The sequence below is a fragment of the Mauremys reevesii genome, linkage group 1 (genome assembly GCF_016161935.1).
Source record: "Mauremys reevesii isolate NIE-2019 linkage group 1, ASM1616193v1, whole genome shotgun sequence".
Lineage (NCBI taxonomy): Eukaryota > Metazoa > Chordata > Testudines > Geoemydidae > Mauremys > Mauremys reevesii.
The window spans coordinates 322,051,153-322,070,713 of record NC_052623.1 but is presented as its reverse complement, the minus strand read 5'-3'; the positions used below and the strand labels follow the sequence as shown (position 1 = coordinate 322,070,713).

The window sequence follows — 19,561 nt, the reverse complement described above, 5'->3', positions numbered from 1 at the left end:
TCTCATAGGTATCCAAAATTGTGCGCATTTGAGTCTTCAGCCATGAATCCACTTGTTCCTGTTGAACCGCAGCGCTCTCTCCACAAATTGCTTTGAAGACAATAATGTTGTGCCTCTTTTTGAAACGATCCAGCCATCCCTGACTTGCTTTAAAGTCAGGGTGTCCTAGCTTTGCAGCAAGGATGTCCGCCTTCTCCATCAGCAAGGGACCATTGACGGAAAGGTTTGTTGCTCGCGTATTTGTGAACCATTGAAACAGTGCATCGTCGACATCTTTGTGCTCAGCCACTCTAAGTTTTTTTCTTGCTGGATCAAAGACAGACTTCTCGTACATTTGCTTTATCACGTCGGCCTTCTTTTTCCATCCTGAAATGGTGTTTGCTGGAGTGCCATGCTGACAACTAAGGTCTGCCGGTTTTGTTCCTTTTTCTAGCTGCAGTATGATTTCATACTTTTTCTCTATTGACTGATTGTCCAGTTTTCTCTTAACACCTCCAGATATTTTTAGAAGGGAAAAAATAAACAGAATAGCTACAGCATGTTATCCTTCAGACAAGATCAACAAGAGTGAGTGAACTGGCATGGGAGTGAAAGACCATACGGACCGTGATCACGTGCTACGTGAACTCAGCACATGCGCAGTGAACCAAGTACTGGTTCACTGTTTATTTATATACTAATATATAAGACGCACCCTGGGTGAGGGGTGGCATCGATAGCTAACATTTTCAAAAGCTGGCGATTGGTCATGGGGATCGAGATAACGGACGTTAAGTGGCAAATTTGGCCCTCTTTTGTGCTCGAGATATTAGGGTACGGCGACATAAAAGAACCGACATAACCGATGAGAAAATGCTAAGACAAAGAGAGAATTTGGCGGTTCCACTTCTAAAACGTCGACTTAATACGATTGGCAAGTTAACCGAGGTTGAGATAAATGGGTTCGACTGTATTTTAAAACAATCTCATGGTTTTCAAACCAATTTCATGATTTTGGAATCCTGACTCATGATTTTGGAATACTTGGGATTGGCAATACAGCTGTTTATAAATAAAAAGAATGGTTTATGTTTATGAATTGCATGACATAGTAAAAATTAATTACATGATCATTTTGAATTCTTATTCTCTTTCAGTATGCTTCTGAATCAGTTCAGAAGAAACTAATGATTTTATTTTATATCATTTACATATACAGGGCTGGCTCTACTGTTTTTGCCTCCCCAAGCAGCGCGCCAAATTGCCGTCACAGACGGCGGGGGCAGTATGTGTGCCCTTAGGGCGGCACGTGTGTTTCCGCAGCGGCGGCAATTCAACAGCAGCTTCTGTCTTCAGCCAGAAGACAGAAGCTGCACCGCCGCGGACAGCTCAACATAGAAGCTGCCGCCGAATTGCCGCCGCCACAGAAATGCACGTGCCACCCTAACGGCACACGGACTGCCCCAGCTGTCCGCAGCGGCAATTCCGTGCGCTGCTTGAGGGCAAAAAAAACACAGACTGCCGCCCCTTGCAGATTGCTACCCCAAGCACCTGCTTGGAATGCTGGTGCCTGGAGCTGGTCCTGTTTACTTATATATATTTACCATTCCCAATCATGAAATCAGTTTCTGTACAATATGTGATGACTGTTGATTATTTTATTCATGTTATGCCATAAAGGTGAGTGAAAATGACAATGTGTTTATTTTTTATAAAAACAAAACTGCTAAATAGAGACGATATCACAAAGTTTACAAACATCAGTGTCTTGGAAAGGACCCAGAAGAGACTGCTCTTAAAGCAGCCCGATTACTGAATTATGGAGCGTAGTCTTGGGAAAGAGCACATACGCCATCAATCCAACCACAAGGAAATGTGCCATAAGAGCAATTGGCAGCATGGCAGAATCAGGAGGGAGCTATGTTGCAGTCCCAATGTAAAGAAGCAAGCATTTCCCATTATCAGCTTTGGATAAGTACCGCCAACAAACAAAATAAACTAACATAGGGAACTGAAATATTCCCTTCATCTCTCACCCCCAAACAAATGCTTTATTATTTGATGGCACTTCAAGGAAGTTAGTGAATGCAACTTTCAGAGAGCCACATTTACCCTACAAAGCAAAGAGTGCTTCTTTGTCTACTAGGAAACACACAATTATGTTCAGGTACATGCGTAAGAATAAATCTATAAAAAATATGAAAGGTAGCGAGTCAAAAGGAGAGAGGATGAGTAATGGTCTTCAGCAAAACAACATACTAATGTCATTGCTACAGGAACAACGCTTACTTCACTCTACAAATGGTGATGCGATATATTATGGTTTTGCAATGCAGTATCACTTGGATATTGTTCCTACATACCTTGTGAGCATTACATAAGGTATGTAAGAACTTTAGCTTTGCTTTAACTCCAGCACAACCAGTGTCAATTATTTAAGATGAATTTACAGCTAGCATATGAATGCCAAAGCAGCAAACAGCTATTATATTAACTTATATTAAATATACTGTATTAAACATATCATAAAATTGCACATATCTGCTTCTTATGATTTTTCTAATTAGTCATGTCACTTTAGTTTACTAGCAAAGAAACCAAGTTCTTAACTACAAACATTATTCAATGTCAATATAAATCTATTTCCAACACAATTTATAAAATAAAAATAATCAGTATACTAACTATACTCAATCATTGGGCTACCGGGGAGATTTAGTCTAATCTTTGTCTTTCAGACCTCCATCCTTCAAATACTTGTGCATATGAGTAACTTTACACATGAGTATAAGTTTTTTGGGGGAACGGTTATAGACGTTATGACTGAAGTCACTGCGACTAATCACACATGTAAAGTTACTTGTGTGTGTAAATGTATGCAGGGTTAGAGCCTTGGAATGGTTAGCTCTCTTAGTGCAGGGACCATGTGGTACCTCTATCTTATACAGCTTTTGAGTAGACTGCCAGTGCTTAAATAATAAAAATCTGTCACTGTTGCAAAGCTAATATACTATTGAAGATCAAGCTGCATTTTATTCCACCTTTCATCAAAAAAGAGAACTGTCAGGTAGCTATAGATTATGCAATAAGAAACTATAATTAAAACTGTCAACTTCTAAGCTGCACATAAAATTTACTTTAAAAAAAATAGTGCCATCAAGATGCATGCATAAACCCAAGCAAACAATCTCATTTACATTACCAACGTCTTTCTTTTCCCTAAGTCCTCCCATATCTTGTTTGCTCTCTCCATAGTGGTCAAAATTTTCAGAGGCAGGACTTGGGCTTCTAAGTCACTTTTGAACATCCCACATTTAGGCCATAAATATAGACTTAGCAGTCTAGAAAATGTTGGTCATCATGCCTAAATTTAGCCCCTGATCTTGCAAAGAGCTACATGCAGCCAGCGTTAGATCTTAAAGGTCTCTGGGACAAGGGACCCTGTTTTACTCTATTTGTAAATTGCCATGCTCGTTTTGGCACTGGATAAACAATTAACAACTTTATTAATCGTTACAATGCTGGAAACACAAAGAAAGCTGCTCATTTTCCAAATAGCATGCTGAATTAATTGTACTCTTTGCAGAAAAATGTGCAAAGAGTACAATTTTTGGTATTTGTCTTTGCTGAAAGCTGTAGTTCTCCAGAGCATCATTTTAATAGTTACTTTTTTCACCAGACCTCCAGAGGGTCCTGCTACAAGCAGAGGTGCCGACTTCCCCTCTTTCCCATGGGTGCTTGACCCCCACCTCTGGCCCTGCCTCCACTCCACCCCTTCCATGAGGCCCCTCCCCTGCCCTATGGCTACAACCACTACGGATCCACCTCTGTTTCAGTGACCCGCCCCTCTCACCCAGATCCTTGCAGCAGTGCAACTTGGTTGTCTCCTTCCTGTCCCTGGGAAAAGCACTCAGGCTGTCTAGTATCAGCACCAGGGAACCAATTCTGTCCCACGCCCCCCACCCCAAGTACCCGCACAGCATTTTTCAAACTCTCCTTTTTTTCCTCTTTGTAATCATTGTCCATCTGCTGCTCACCCATGTCTCTCATCATACCCCTGGTGCATATCATCCATCCATCTCCTTCTCCCCCTTCCTTCCCCTCAATGGCTCCATTTCCACATCCTTGTTATTCTCCCCCTCTACGCTCAATCTCCACGCTCTTCCTAAGCACAAATCCAGATCCCACATCCACACTCTCCTCTGCCTTCTCCTCCTTACCTCTGGTGACATTTGCCCCAGCCCTGGCCCTCCCTCTTCACCTCCTACGCTCATCTCTGCCACTACTGCCGCCCTTCTCATGTCCCCATTTGTAACCTCACCCCCATCCTCCTCCTTCTCCTCTGCCCTTCTCTGGAACACCCACTCCATTTCTCCAACCTCTTCATATCTTGTTCCCTCCAGCTCCTGGCTCGCACAGAGACCTGGAGTCCTTCATCTTATAGAGGCCTCTTCTTCTCCCACTCCCCACCCTGAATCAGCCCAGGTTGGGGGTGTTGGACTTCTCCTCTGCCTCTCCTGCTGCTTCCCACCTCTACCTCCTCCCCTGTCCCACCCTTTTTCCTCTTTTGACCAGCACTGCAGCCAACTCTCCTCTTCTCTCAATGTTGCTGTCACCTACTGCCCACTAACTCCTCCCCATCAGCCTTCGTCTCTATGACTCTTGGCTTTCTCTGTCTTCCACCACTCAGTCTTCTTTTCTTCAACATCTTCATTAATGATCTGGATGATGGGATGGATTGCACCCTCAGCAAGTTTGCAGATGACACTAAGCTAGGGGTAGAGGTAGATATGCTGGAGGGAAGAGATAGGGTCCAGAGTGACCTAAACAAACTGGAGGATTGGGCCAAAAGAAATCTGATGAGGTTCAACAAGGACAACTTAGGAAGGAAGAATCCCATGCACCGCTACAGGCTTGGGACCGACTGGCTAAGCAGCAGTTCTGCAGAAAAGGACCTGGGGATTACAGCGGATAAGAAGCTGGATATGAGTCATCAGTGCCCTCGTTACCAAGAAGGCTAACAGCATATTGGGCTGCATTAGTATGAGCATTGCCAGCAGATAGAGGGAAGTGATTATTCCCCTATATTTGGCACTGGTGAGGCCACATCTGGAGTATTGCATCCAGTTTTGGGTCCCCACTACAGAAAGGATGTGAACAAACTGGAGAGAGTCCAGTGGAGGACAACAAAAATGATTAGGGGGGTGAGGCACATGACTTATGAGAAGAGGCTCAGGGAACTGGTCTTATTTAGTCTGCAGAAGATAAAAGAGCGAGGGGGGATTTCATAGTGACCATCAACTACCTAAAGGGGGGCTCCAAAGAGGATGAAGTTGGCTGCTCTCAGTGGTGGCAGATGACAGAACAAGGAGCAATGGTCTCAAGTTTCAGTGGGAGATGTCTAGGTTGGATATTAGGAAAAACTATTTCACTAGGAGGGTGGTGAAGCACTGGAATGGGTTACCTAGGGAGGTGGTGGAATCTTCTTCTTTGGAGGTTTTTAAGGCCTGGCTTGACAAGGCCCTGGCTGGGATGATTTAGTTGCGGTTGGTCCTGATTTGAGCAGGGGATTGGACTAGATGACCTCCTGAGGTCTCTTCCAACCCTAATCTTCTATGATTCTATAAAAAGCAACAAAGAGTCCTGTGGCACCTTAAAGACTAACAGATGTATTGGAGCATAAGTTCCACATGCGTCTGACGAAGTGGGTATTCGCCCACGAAAGTTTGTGCTCCAATACATCTGTTAGTCTTTAAGGTGCCACAGGACTCTGTTGCTTTTTACAGATTCAGACTAACACGGCTACCCCTCTGATACTAGGATTCTATACTCATCCCTGGTGACTCGAAGTTTCATGCAGATGACCCATGCGACCCCTTGGCTGCATGTTTCTTTGCCCTCACCTCTTCATTTGACCTGCAGCCCCTGTTCAACACTGTCTGTTGCCACTCACCAAAAGGGCATTCACTGGACTTGGTCTTCACCTTGCACTGCTCTCTCTCTGATCTTTCCCGCTCTCCAGCCATCACCTAATCTCTTTCAGCATCACCCATCAGTACCCCTTCCCTCCCCCAACACTGTCACTTGACCATTCTGTGACTTCCAATTCATCAGCATTGATGACTTCTCATCTGTTCTCAGTTCTCTCTCGCCTGCCCTCTCTTTCCCTTTCTTCCATCAATATGATTGTTGATGCTCTAAATTCTTCACTCCATCTTTGACTCTTTTGTTTTTCTTTCCCATCACAAGCTTTGCCCTACCAATCCATAGCCATGGCTTGCCCCCAACATCTGCTTCCTATGCTTCAGCTCTTGTGTTGCAGGGCATCTCTGGTGGAAATGCTACATCCAGGCTGACTTCCTCTGCTATGAATTTGTTCTCACCTTTCTGATCTACCATATTCCTAGCTGCTTTAATTGAATCCGATAGTCACAATCCCAGCCACCTTATTGCCACCTTTGACTGGGTCCTCAAACCAGCTCTCATGCGTCTCCACTTTTCTCTCTGCACAGGGTCTTACCAATTTCTTCCAAGAGAAAACTGACAAATACAATATGACTTTCTCTCAACACACCTTGCCTTCGTTTCCCCCCCACCTCCCCACTACAAATTGCTCTTTTTCCATGGAGCAGATGCGGAAGTTCTCACCTGCCATCCTTTTCTGACCGCTCCACTTGCCCCAGTGATCTCATCCAATTTCCTGATCTCCTTTGCACCCACTCTCATCCTATTCCTTATTCTTCTCCTTCACCACTCATTCTTCCCTGGCTCCTTCCCCTCACATACAAGTCTCTCTCATCTTAAAAATTGTCTTAGTCTCTCCCATTAAAAAAAACAAACAACAAACCTACTCTTGACCCACTTGCCTCTCCAACTACCACCCCATGTCCCTTTTCCCTTTAATTTCTAAGCCCTTTTAAACTTGCTGTTTGCAGTCTCTGTCTGGAGTTCCTCTCCTTGAATTCCATCCTAGCCAGCCTCCAATCTGACTTCCAACTCTTCCTTTCCACTGAAACTACTCTCACCAGTCACCACTGACTTCTTCCTAGTCTAAGCTCAGAGCCACTACTCCATCCTCATCCTCAACCTGTCAGCTGCCTTTGCAACAGTTGATCATACTCTTCTTTTTGAAAATCTTGTCCTCCCTTGGCTTCCGTTTTTCTGACTTCTCTGGGTTCACCTCTTACTTCTTTAATCATTCCAGCATGTCCTTCAGAGAATCCTTCTTATCCCTTTTCCAACTTTCCGTTGGGGATCCAAAGGACTCTGTCCTTTTACCTCTTTACTCCAGACCTGTCTCCTTCTGTCCTAACTAAAATCTCAGCCTCTCTCTGACATCTCCTTGTGGCTGTCTAATCATCAGTTCAAGCTCAATGAGGCAAAAACAGAGCTCCTAATCTCTTCCTGTCCACTTCAGCCCTCCATGCTACCTCCTTTCTCGATCATTGTGGACAACACCACCATCCTGTCAGTCACTCAGGTCCATAACTGAGCATCTTCTTTGACTCAGACCGATCTCTAGATCTTCAAACTCAGGCCATGTCTATGTCTTGTTAATTCTGTCTGCCTCTCTAAGATACATTCTTTCTGATCCATCCACACAGCTAGCACTCTCCTCCAGGTTCTCAGCATCTCACATCTCGATTACTGCAATATCATTTTCTCTGGCATTGGCAAATGTAATCTTGCCTCATTCATACCCATTCGTAATACTGCTGCAAAGATCATTTTCTTAGCCTATAGCTTAACCGTGAAGCAGCTTTCTTTGCATCCCTCTGCTGGCTCTCCTTTCTCTAAAACATCTGTCATAAGCCACTTGTCATCACTTGCAGGCCCTTCACAGCTTATTCCCACCCTATTTATCATCTCTTATTAGCTATTGAGATGCTGACTTCCACCTCTGATCAACACATGATGCCAGCCTCCACAGCCCACTTGTTAAATTTTCAAACAAGCAACTTCATGTTTTCTTCCATGCTGCCCCACATGCCTGGGAGGAGCTCTCGGTAAACACCTGAATAACTAATGCATTATCCTTCTTCAAACCCCTCCTTGAAATTCTCCTTTACCATGATGCCTACAAAAAACGTAACAGTTAGGATGCGGGTGTGTTGTGACCACCGCCCATCATGCTGACCAACATAGTCTCATTGTTTCCTTGTGCACCCTGTAAGTCCGTATCCATCCGCTGTCTTGTCCCATATTTAGATTCCATGCTTTTTCAGGCAGGGACCATCTTTTTGTTCTGATTTTGTACATTGTCTTGCACGGTGGGGTCCTGGCTCATGACTAGGGGCTCCCAGGCTCTGTGGTAACAGAAATGAACAACAACAAACAACAACAACAGCTATAATTCAAGGTCCCCAAGCAATCAGGATCCTGCTGTGCTAGTGTCAAGATTCACCATGAAATGGGGGAGACTGAATGAGAGCAGGAGAGATTGCATCAAAAACCCAAAATGGCAGAGCTGTCAAAGACTCTGCTCAGTTCATTTTTCATCAGATCAGGATTGTCGCTCAATTTCCACCAGGAAACAGAAATGCAAACTCAAGGGAACTAGTCAGTCTCAAGCCTGTCTCCTGGCAGGAGTCCTTCCATTTTCTCTACAAAATGTGTTAGAAAAAACCCAAATCTTCAGTAGTAAGTGTCCCCTTGCTGCCAAAAAGAGATGTTTTTTGTATTTCCTTTGTCCGCCTTGCTTTGAAATCAGTCTACAACTCCTATAAGTGAGATCCATATCTTGCAATTCACTACAAAGCTTTGCATAGTCATCTTCAGTGAGAATCATTATCCTCTTTAAAACACAGACCTCATTAGAACCAATGTAGACATCAGCAGAACCATACTTAGGTCCAAGTTTAGCCTTGATGTAAGCGGTGCCCCTCCAATTAAGACAATGAAGCTAACCCTCAGCAGGGCTGAATGTAGGCCCAAATCCTGCAAAGGGATCCCAATGAGTGCACCTTTCAGACTACAAAGCCCACTTCAGTAAACTACCTCTGCAAAGACCCACTGGTGCAGATCTGATTTCAGAATCAGAGCCTTCACCCTTGCAGACCCTTCAAGTCTTTGGCTCCCAAATATATGTATATACGAAAAGTGTATGTATTACTCCGAACTATGATCGCTTCTGTATTCTTTTAGCATTCAAATAAGCAGGCACTTTTACAAATGACACAAATTACAGTGGTGATGTTTTACTTGAAGTTGAAAGTATACATTTGTTAGTCTCTAAGGTGCCACAAGTACTCCTGTTCTTTTTGCGGATACAGACTAACACGGCTGCTACTCTGAAACCTATACATTTAGTGGTATTGTAATTAATGCTGTATTAATATTTCCATTAGAAATAGATATTTGTGGTGTCTTAAAACTGCCATAAAAAGGTGCTGTGGGCAAAAAGTCCTCAAATAAGATCGAAGCTCAGGAGTGATTCTATTTTTAGCCAAAGGTGATTTACAGTCTAACAATTTAGTATAATTTTAAAAAATACCAACAACCTCCCCCGCTCCTCCCCAAACACTACTTAATGGTCTCCGAAGCGGTTTTGGTGCTCTTAACACTAAGACAATTTATGAAATGAGTTTGGTAAGCAATTACTTTATAATTTAGGCCCCAGTCATGCAGTTCACTGCACCCCCAAGCTGATTTTAAAACCAGCAGAATCACAGGATCAGGATCTTAAACTTTAGAAGTTGGGAACCTTAATCCTATTGCTTCACCTTCCCTTCCAATGCCTCAAAACAAAGTAAGACCAAATTCAGGAAAGCATCTCTTTTTTTCAGGATAGTATGTAAGCTTAACTTTAAGAAGATACTCACGTTTCATTACAGTCAATCAGACTTAAGCATGTGCATAAGTGCTTTTCTGAATCAGGGCATATTTTATTATAGTCTGTGGAGAATGAAAGAATTACATGCATTTTTTAAAACAAAATATATGCACCTCAGTTTACCTGTGTGATATTATCCTGCCTAAATATGTGGAGTTAAATCAAAAGAGGCCGTAAGAAGGAAACCAACGGGAAATGAAACAATGGCTAAAATAAGGTGCTATGATAAAGAACATCAAGGGTCAGTGAGGAAACAACAGGGAAGCTATTGATTGGGGAACAGCTGCCTGGCTCCAGCTAGTCTGGCAAGGTGTACTTTTCCCAGGCCTGCACCTAGGCGCCAAAGGAGAAGCTAAAACTTTAAACATGCTGACCTAAAAGGGAGAGGTGGGAGAAGAGGGGTGATTGGCATGCTGACAGGGAGACTCAATAGGGGAGACAGTCATAAAGAGCATGCTGTAGAAGGCAGTCTGTGCCTCTCAGACAGAGATGGGGTTAACTGAGCAGAGGAGAGCTTACAAAAGCTGGCAAAGATATAGGTATGGGGAAATATGCATGTAGACTTTGTCACTTTTACCATTTGCTCTGCAGGCTGTGTATCTTTGGGTGAATAAATAATGCTTTATTGTGAAGAAGCTGTTTTTGAGTCACTTTAATCAGCAGCTGTCACAGGCTCCTGGAGGAAAAGTTTTACAGGTGGCAAACTTGATTGGGCCTGCTGGGTTAACGAGGTTGGGAAACAGGGTGGGGCTGCAACCCAGACATCAAGTCTAAAGGCCTGTCTGCACTGCACTCCACTCTACTAGTGTCCGCGTGCAGCGCATGGGTACATGCCACAGTAAAGAGCCAGCTGTATCCGCACTGCGTGTGTAGCCAACCCACGGCAATGAAACTCTCTGGAGTTGTCAGAACCTTTTCCCGCTGCCTCCCAGTGATGGGGTGTACCTGGCCTTTGCGGCTCCCTACAGGAGGCCCGACAGTCCTACTACATCCCACACTAGGCAGCAGCAATGTGGTAGAAACAGCAGCGAAGGTGGATTCTCCAGGCCTGCCTAGAGAGGCCTCTCTAGAGCAGCCACTTTGGAAACCACAGAAACCTGGTTCTCCAAGGCTTAAAGAGGTGAGCAACAGCCAATCTGAGCCTGGCTGGCCCAGATAGAAGGAGCTACCTGGTCTTAGCAGGTCAGTTCCTGGCTGGGAACGGAGGAGTGAAGAAGGGGGCTGCTCTCCGGGCAAAGGAGCCTAACAATCAGACAGACTTTATGGCTGAACTTACTTAGCTGGGATTGCAGAGAGCACACTGGCCATGAGATAGGACTGGAGATAAAAGGGGCCCAGGAAAATAGCAGCAAAGGATTGAAGTCAGTAGTACGTGGCTGCTGCGTACAGGGTCCCTGGGCTGGAACTCAGAGTAGTGGGTGGGCCCAGATTCCCATACCAGACACAGGTAAAGTAGTGCAAGCCCCAAAGAGGAGACAGGGCTTATTTGGGAGCCCGGACAATGGGCTGAATTTAAAGGGGCCAGAGCTGGCGCTGAAGATCCTACTGAGGGCAAATAGACTGTTTATTTATTGGACTCTAGTACTCCAGAAGGGTTTCATTGGGACTTTGGGACTTGGCCAGAGGTTGGCTGGCAGCCTGCATGGGTGAGAACTGACTGTGGTACCACACCCAGCCACTTAGAAACACTCAAGAAGTGAATGCCCCTTTACTCTGCCACTGCCAGAACTTTTCCTTGATGCTGGAGCCTTTCCCTATGCAACAGGGAAGGCTCTGGCAGCTGGGGAGGCAGTGGGATATCACTCTTCTAAATATAGCCGCGTAGATGGGGCAGGCATGGCTTCGGCACGTAGACAATCATGTAGCGTACACACCCCTAGGGATTCAGGTGTGATTTTTACCCTACTCACCTAAGCAGCATCTTACCAGCTACACTGCTATTTAGCCCTGTGCCAGGGGATGCATATAGAGTACATACACTACATACAGCCCTAGCACAAGTATAAATAGCAGCGTAGATATCACGGCACTGCTTTGGTGCCTCGAATAAAGACATGCCTGAATCCTGTGGGTATGTACGTTGCCAGGCTCTCTACTCACCCAAGCAGTGCCTCCCCATCCACACTGCTATTTTTAACAGCGTATTGGCCCACTGCCACAGGGAAAAGCTTTGGCAGTGGGGAAAGGTTCCGGCAACTCCTGCTAACAAGCCTTTTCCCGCTACTTCCCCTTGCAAGAGCCTTTCACCGCCATGTGTAGCTATACAGCCTGTGCAGATGCAGCCGGCGTTTTGCTACGTGTTGCCACAAGAGGTATGCAGTGTAGATGTAGCCCAAGAGTGTTTGGATCATTGAGAAAGGTGAGGGAAGCCAGGCCAGTCAGTTGAGAAATGCACTCAAATGGGATAAAAAGGATTGAAAACAAAGCTTGCCCTGTAATTATGACATAGGCCAATTTTATTTTATTCTTCCTAGAACAGAAACAAGACGCACTTCAGTACACTTCTTTCCCATCCAAATGGGCAGATATTACAAAATGCCCTTTGGAACACTGGGGAGGGGACGATACAAAGTTAATAGAAAAAGTGTAGTTTAAATTGAAAATGGTTTTAAAACTCACTGAGTAGGGATGAAATCTTGGCCCCATTGAAGGCAGTGGAAGTTTTGCCACTGAGAAGTTGGGATTTAACCCTAGATGTTTAATGTGTATGCATTTCTTCAAGGAAGGGATCTGTACTGAGGATGCTAAAATGCATGATATTGGTGTCACAGTTACTCTAATTTATTTTTATTATGTCAGGAGTAATGATAGTTAAAGGTTGCATAATAGTTTCTATTTTAATCTCTTGTTATCTGTCACATACAGCTTCCTCAGAAGTCCCTCAGATGCAAGTAACAAGTTACATTAAAAAGGGAAAGATTTGCAGGAAACAGTTACCCTGAATCAGAAAGGAGGAGAACATCTTACTACGAATAAAGATTTGTTTCAGTACTTTTAAGAAACGTAGGATTCTGTTAAAAACTTTGATCCTATTTTTTTGATCCTTTCAAAGCCAGTGTTTGGATTTCAAGACTATGGCTTTGATTCAGCAAAGCACTTAGGCATGTGCTTAAATGCAGTTGATTTCAACAACACTTAAACCATGCTTAAGTACTTTGCTGCATAGGGTTGGGATTAGTCATATAAGGGGCAGAACACATTAGTCAAGAGATGACCAGTTCTCCTGGGTGAGACATATACTGGTTATCAACATATCACTGATTCCACTGTGGAAAACATTCAAAATATCAATGGATACTAAAATAATTGTACAATGTTTTTCTTTTCTTTTTACAGGCCATGAATCCTTTTCTCAAAATGATGGGCTTTTGTTCACAGTCTCCAGGGCCAGCTCCAGGGTTTTTGCCACCCCAAGCAGCAAAAAGGAAAAAAAAAAAAAGCCACGATTGCGATCTGCAGCTCTACCACTGCCGCTTCAGTCTTTGGTGGCAATTCGGCGGCTGGTTCTTCGCTCCGAGGGAGTGAGGGACCCACCACTAAATTCCTGGACGTGCCGCCCCTCACCGTTGGCCGCCCCAAGCAGCTGCTTGCTGGGCTGGTGCCTAGAGCCGGCCTTGATAGTCTCACTGGGGTCAACTGGACTACTCATGTAAGTAACAACTTACTACTTTGGTCCAAAAATGAATATTTTAGCAATAAGCCCTTACCACTGCTTTCATTTCAGATGCACTTCCCTGCATTCTCTCTCCTAATTTCTATACTTTTCCATTTATCAACAGCTAGGATTTCCTTGGGGGAGAGGAGGGGAGGGGGAGCTAATTAGAAGAAATTGTAAATTCTACCACAGCTGAAAACAAGCCAGCTGTGCAGCATGTGAAACACCACTTGTTTTGATTTCCTTTATTATGATTGAAAAGTTTTTGGCATTACACTACAGATTTTTCTTATAAATATTTGAGCTTAAGGAAAAAGGACAGACCAATCAGGTGCAATTAGAAAACTAAGAAGCTTGTTTTCCAACTGCAAACATAACATAGTTCTCAAACTAACAGAAAAAACCTGAATCCTCAAACTAAGAGCTATGATTTAAATAACTTAGGAACAGAGATATTCATAGAATTGTGCCCTTAGTTGGAAGGAAACGTATGAATGATCTCACAGATTTTGTAGAAAAAGGAAAAACCTGAAATCTAGTCAATTCTAGAAAATGAGTTAAGAGAACTTCCAGGTACACCACCTACCCTAAGATCCCCTGCCAATCATTGTGGGGGACTGGAGAGAGGCAGGGGGTTAAATCACATTTTCGTATTTTAAAAATGTTTCTCTCTTCTCTGTTGTGTGAAAGTCCCAAACAAAAAAATCCTTAGGAAACTGACAATACAGGGAAAGAGTGAAACTGACCATTCAGAAGGTTTTGTCAAATGCACAACACAAATCAAATGGAAACAAAATTGAGAATTTTTTTTCATTAGTGTCTTTGATTATAGTCATGATAGGGGTTTCATTGTAAATAGTGGAATAAAATAATTCAGATAGAGGTATGGTTTTTAAACTGACGGTGACTTTTTAAAGAGTTACCAGTTCTGAAAATGATTCAAAGTTTCTACAAATATAGTTAAATATGAATCAAATAGGAAAGTAGTTTGATCCTGCAGGACTGGAAGCACAAAGTAAACGAATTCTGATAGATAACTGAGCAATTATTCAAAACAGAAGTGTTTAATGGAAAGGACACATCATGGATCCCTGCACAATATTAATAGTCTACAGTCTTTGGGTCTCATTCTGCCCTGACTTACAATTCGACTGAAGTCAGTGTGCAAAATTCTGTTCTCATTTACACTGGTAAAGAGTAACTCTACTGACTTCACTGATTTACACTGGCATATCCAAGAACTGAATTTGGTCAAATGAGGCTGTATGGGGTATAAGTCAGAGCAGAATTTGATGCCATGTGCTTCTCCATATATCCTACAGCTCACCTCAAATAATGTTTACCACTATATCATTCTACTTATTTCTTTGTTCTCCACTCCTGTGCTGGCACTCTGATTAACCTGTTTGCCAGGAATCACATAACTCATAGAAACGAGGTATTATTTCAGACACAAATATGGAGCAAGTGAGTTGCAGGCAAGACAATGCGTCACACAGTAACCCTAAAACAGGCATGACAGAATGCAATGAAACTTCTCATAACATTAACAAGGAGAACTTTGCTATTCATGCAAAAATCTCTCAGCACTAGCAATCTTACTCTTCTGTGCCTGACTCTAAAGAAGCAGCCAGGTTTTAGTTCTGATTCACAGAGACAATGACTCTGCAAGATTCCTGGTAGTGTTGCAATTTTCACTGAACTCAAGTGCACATAAAATGAAGGCTTCCTCCTTGATAGATGGATTGACTCTGTAAACAAACTCCTCATTGTCTCCCTACACCTAGAAACAGGTTTAAATGAGCCTGAAAGTATTTTTAGGTGAAGGTCTGAGGTGAAGGGTTATATCAACTAGTGAGCAGGCTACTGAAGGGGGGAAAAACAGAGGCTCTGGTGATTTACCCACCTAAAATTTTGTTTAAAGAGAGCAATGGTAAGTTGTTCGAAAGGCAGTGCCAGTCACCTTCACCCCCTAAAATGAATGCACGAGATTTCTCCCCCCCCCCCCCCATAGCAGTGTGAGAATAAAAGAGTCACCCTAGCAAACTTTAATTCGTGCATGCTGCTCAGCAGTGAGGAAGGTCTTAAATCTAGTCGGGGGGAAGCCTCTTTTCAGAAGCCGGAATGACCCGGGTTACCCTTAGCAACCCATGAGGAATTCCAGAGCTCAACATTATTGTGTGAGTTTCAACTCCAGCTCTCCCTCCTCCTAACCCTAGTGGGGGGCGGGGAAGAGAAAAATCTCACACACACAGATCCTGTGTCTAATATATAGGGTAAGAGAGAGCCTACAGTGTTAGGATCTTTATATGAATGCATGCTATAGATCCTATGGGCCATAGGTGCTGGAACTAGGGGTGCTGGGGGTTCTGCCGCACCCCCTGGCTTGAAGTGGGTTCCATCCTATATAAGGTTTAGAGTTTGATTCAAGGGCTCTCAGCACCCCCACTATAAAAATCCTTCCAGCGCCCCAGCCTATGGTTACTTTGCAGCGGCGGCTATCCCGCATGGATCACAGAAATCCACCCCCTGCTACACACCCGTCCCGATCCTGGGCGTAGCACAAACACACAGACCCAATACCAGCGCAGGCCTAGCGGCTCCCCATGCAAACGGCTTCCGGGCATTGTCTGCGCCCAGCCAGGAGGCTGCCAGCCGGGCAATTCGTGCCGGACTGGCCGGGGAGTGGGGTCGGGGGAGCACGGAGCTGTGCCTCTGCCTGGGGGCCCGTCCCCTCCTGCCCTCCGCCCGCGGCTGGCACCTACCACACAGAGCCGTAGGCTCCGGAGCCCACCGGGGTCAGGTTCTGGTAGCGCTGGGGAACCTCCCACACCGTCTTGTTCAATTCCTGCTTGTAGAAGCCGCCTCGCTCGGACATTTTCCGGAGCAGCCGCAGCAGCGGCTCAGCAGCCAGAGCGCTCCAGCTGGAAAGAGCCGCCCGAGCCCCGCCAGCGGGGGCTGGGGGAGGGACCGGGGGAGGGGGAAACGACAGGAGGAGGGAAGTGGAGAAGAGAAAGGCGGAGGGGGGAAGCTCCTAGAAAGGTAGCCAGAAATGCAAGCCCAGGGCCAGTGTCACAGTATCTCTCCCCCCCTACACACGCACACACAGCGTGACAGCAAAGCGCAGGGCAGCATTACTCCCTCTGACCCTGCCACAACCCATGGACACAGCTGATCATTTCAGAGGGTGGGGGAAAGCCTGGCAGAGCTCAGACTATCCTCCCCAGCCTGGAAGAACCAGGGCACCTCCCACCCCGCCCCTTCCAAATTCAGCATGGACACGAGAGGAGAGAGGAAAGGCGGATCTGGTCACCCAGTTTTGCCAAATCAGCTGTTCACGTGTATTAGTGTATTGTTGGGTCTAATGTAAATGTGCTGAATTATTAGGAAGCTGTTCCACAACTAACACATCTGGCTAGCAGCAGATTTTACCTTGTTGCCAGCTCTAGCGATTTGATCGTGAATCTCATGATAAATAGGATTTTTCTTGAAGCCCGAGAGCCTGGAATCGTTCGATTATCTTAGACTTTCAGCTTCCATTTACAGAAGAACTAAGTTTCTAGCCCTCAGGGTTAAAATGAAAAGCTTGAAAAACACAACTCCTAAAGGCTAAAACCCCACAAAGCAAATAAAAAGAACCCCAAATTATTTTTTTTTACTATCTCATGATTTTTGAAGGCAGGAAGTTGGCAATATGGCAATATTCACCCTATATTTACCCATCATATAGTTACTTCCCATTACACCTCACAAACACTGTGTGCTGCTCTAAATAATTTATCTTCATCTTGGTTTACAGTATTTAAATATCTATAGATTTCTATGCACCCCTTTCTCAATCGTCACTTAACCAAAGTATATATTTAATCTTTCTTCATAAATCCCCTTATAAATCCTCCATTTCCCAGATCATTTTGCTCTGAACTCTGCACAGTTTGACAATACTGTCACCAGCCCCACTGCAGAGTGTCAATGTGTGTTGTGGTACATCAGTCTCTTGGCTGTCTGGTAGTGTGATTGGTGTGCCATCAGCTGGAAAGCAAGTGCTGTAGGCACTCCAAGCCCTGGGGTCTTCAGGTTCTAGCTTTCAGTTGGATTCCCCCCAAAACCACCTACACTTCACATAAAGCAGGATTCCTTCATTAGGGCTGCCAGAAATAAATAGTGCCAGGGACACTTGCTTAACGGTTTCAACAAACAAACAGCAAAAGATAAGCACAACATTCAGCAACCCAACCAGTTGAGGCAATCTAGACAAGGGGTGTGAAGGTAACAAACTCCAGGTGCCTTCTGGCGCCATCAGGGTATGCCTGTATCCTACTCTTAGGCCCTCCAGCCCTGGCTCCCAGGCTGCCTGATATTCAGCTTCCCTTCATAGCCTGCTCCCAGGCTGCTGTCTCAGACCTGCTGCTCATCCTTTCACTAAGCATCTCTACCTCTCTCTGAGTCTCATCCCCTCAAGTAGCGCTTCTTTCCTGTGCTGGAGGGATCATGGAGCCCTCTCCTGGATGGATGGTGAATTGAGTGGTAAGAATGCCCAGAAATGAGCCAGCAGGTGCATTACAATAGCTTGGTTTTCCTCAATATCACCCTTCCAGATTTCTAATAAAAAAATCCCAGTGCAGTCACACCAGAACTATAGAGAAAAGAACGATCACCTCCCTAGTCTATGATGTGATTCCTCTAAGTATGCAGGTTAAAACCTTTTATACTGGCAAATTACAAAAGAGATCTAATTTGCAGCCTTCTACACACTCCAGTCTCTTTCAGAATTATTGCCTGAGGAGCTTCTCCCTCCCATTAAATACTAGATCATTTTTCACCAGATGTAGTATCTTGCATTTTTCCAAGCTGAATACCCTTGTTACTGACTATGTTTCTAATCACTCAGAGGTCCCTTTGTATTAATTTTCTGTCCTTGTTAGCAATTGCAATCCCTCTCAGTTTAATATTTGCTCTGAGTTTCTGTCAAGGTATTTATATTGCACTCACCACTGTATCTGTCTAATTTAATTAGCATACTGCTTATATGATGTCCTGACTAGCGGAGATGTTCTGACTGATGAAGATGTTAAAAGACTGGACCCTATACTGGTCCCTGCTATACTCCAGTAAACACCTTCCCCCAAATCATTATGCTGACATGTATTATTTCCCTTTGTTTACAGTATTTCATCCACTTGTCCATCAAAATGAGAACATTTCTATCCCACTATTTTCATTATTTTTTTCAAGTAAGATTTTTAGGAAACTAAAATCCCGACGTTTAATCCCAAGGAGCACCCATGGTCTAATAAATAGAGCACGTAGGAATCTGGAGATTTTATGGCCAGCAAATTTGGGCTGTTTCCAACAAGGTGGGGAGCAAATTAAAAAGCAGAGGGGCCCTGACAAAGAAAACCCTGCCAGCAGCTCTCATTTTATGTTGAGGGAGGTCAAGCACATCAGCTGAACTCAGCTGTGGTCATATGGCAAAAGGAGAGTGGCACTTTCTCAGATAGGCAGGTCTCAAGCTCTTTAGAGATCTGGGCCCCAACCTTGGAGTTTTACACACACATTTAAAGTTAAACATGTGTGTGAGTCTTTGCAAGACCCCAGCCTCATGTCAAATTCACACAAACTCAATTTGGAAACACCCAGTGCAGATAGGGGTGCACAAGAAGAGCCATTATATTAATGGTAAAGGACAAACGTTTATTGTAAGAATCACTAAAACCATAGTCTGCGGGTTAACAAGTATCTTGCTCTTTTTTCCTCTGATATATTGTTAAAAGCCCTTGCTGACCACATGACAACTCCTTTGGTTCCTCATTTCTTCTGAATCAAGCTTTAGCGTTTGGTTTTCAACTTAGAAATTACTCTTTTAATATTTAATGCAATTTAATGGTTGCACCGTTCATATTAATAATAAACATGCAAACTCAAAAGGAGGAAAGAATGTTGCTTGAATGCCAAAAAGATGGCATCTCCTGGTTGTAAATGGAATTGTAGCACTTTAATTCAGTTTAGCTTTTTAGAGCGCAGGTCTGGGTGTCAGAAGATCAGAGACCTACTTCTGCTTTCAGTTACGCCATTGTAAACCCAGTGTAACTCCA

At 44.2% G+C, this 19,561-nt stretch overlaps 1 protein-coding gene across 8 annotated transcripts in view; it reads right to left on the bottom strand.

The window, feature by feature from the left end:
- The window catches only part of MAPK11 (mitogen-activated protein kinase 11), a 51,936-nt gene extending 35,229 nt beyond the window's left edge, over positions 1-16,707 (bottom strand). For 2 of the 8 annotated variants that reach the window (XM_039512037.1, XM_039512040.1), the window contains exons 1-3: positions 16,232-16,337; positions 9,801-9,873; positions 8,117-8,285 (exon numbers count right to left, since the gene is read on the bottom strand). In XM_039512037.1, coding sequence (XP_039367971.1) covers positions 8,117-8,238 — 122 coding nt within the window. In that variant the 5' untranslated portion in view covers positions 8,239-8,285; positions 9,801-9,873; positions 16,232-16,337. Of the gene's footprint in view, positions 1-8,048; positions 8,286-9,800; positions 9,874-16,231 lie in introns of those variants that run through there. The other 6 variants (XM_039512041.1, XM_039512045.1, XM_039512038.1 and 3 more) reach the window with 5 other exon arrangements.
- Between the last annotated feature and the right edge of the window lie 2,854 nt (positions 16,708-19,561).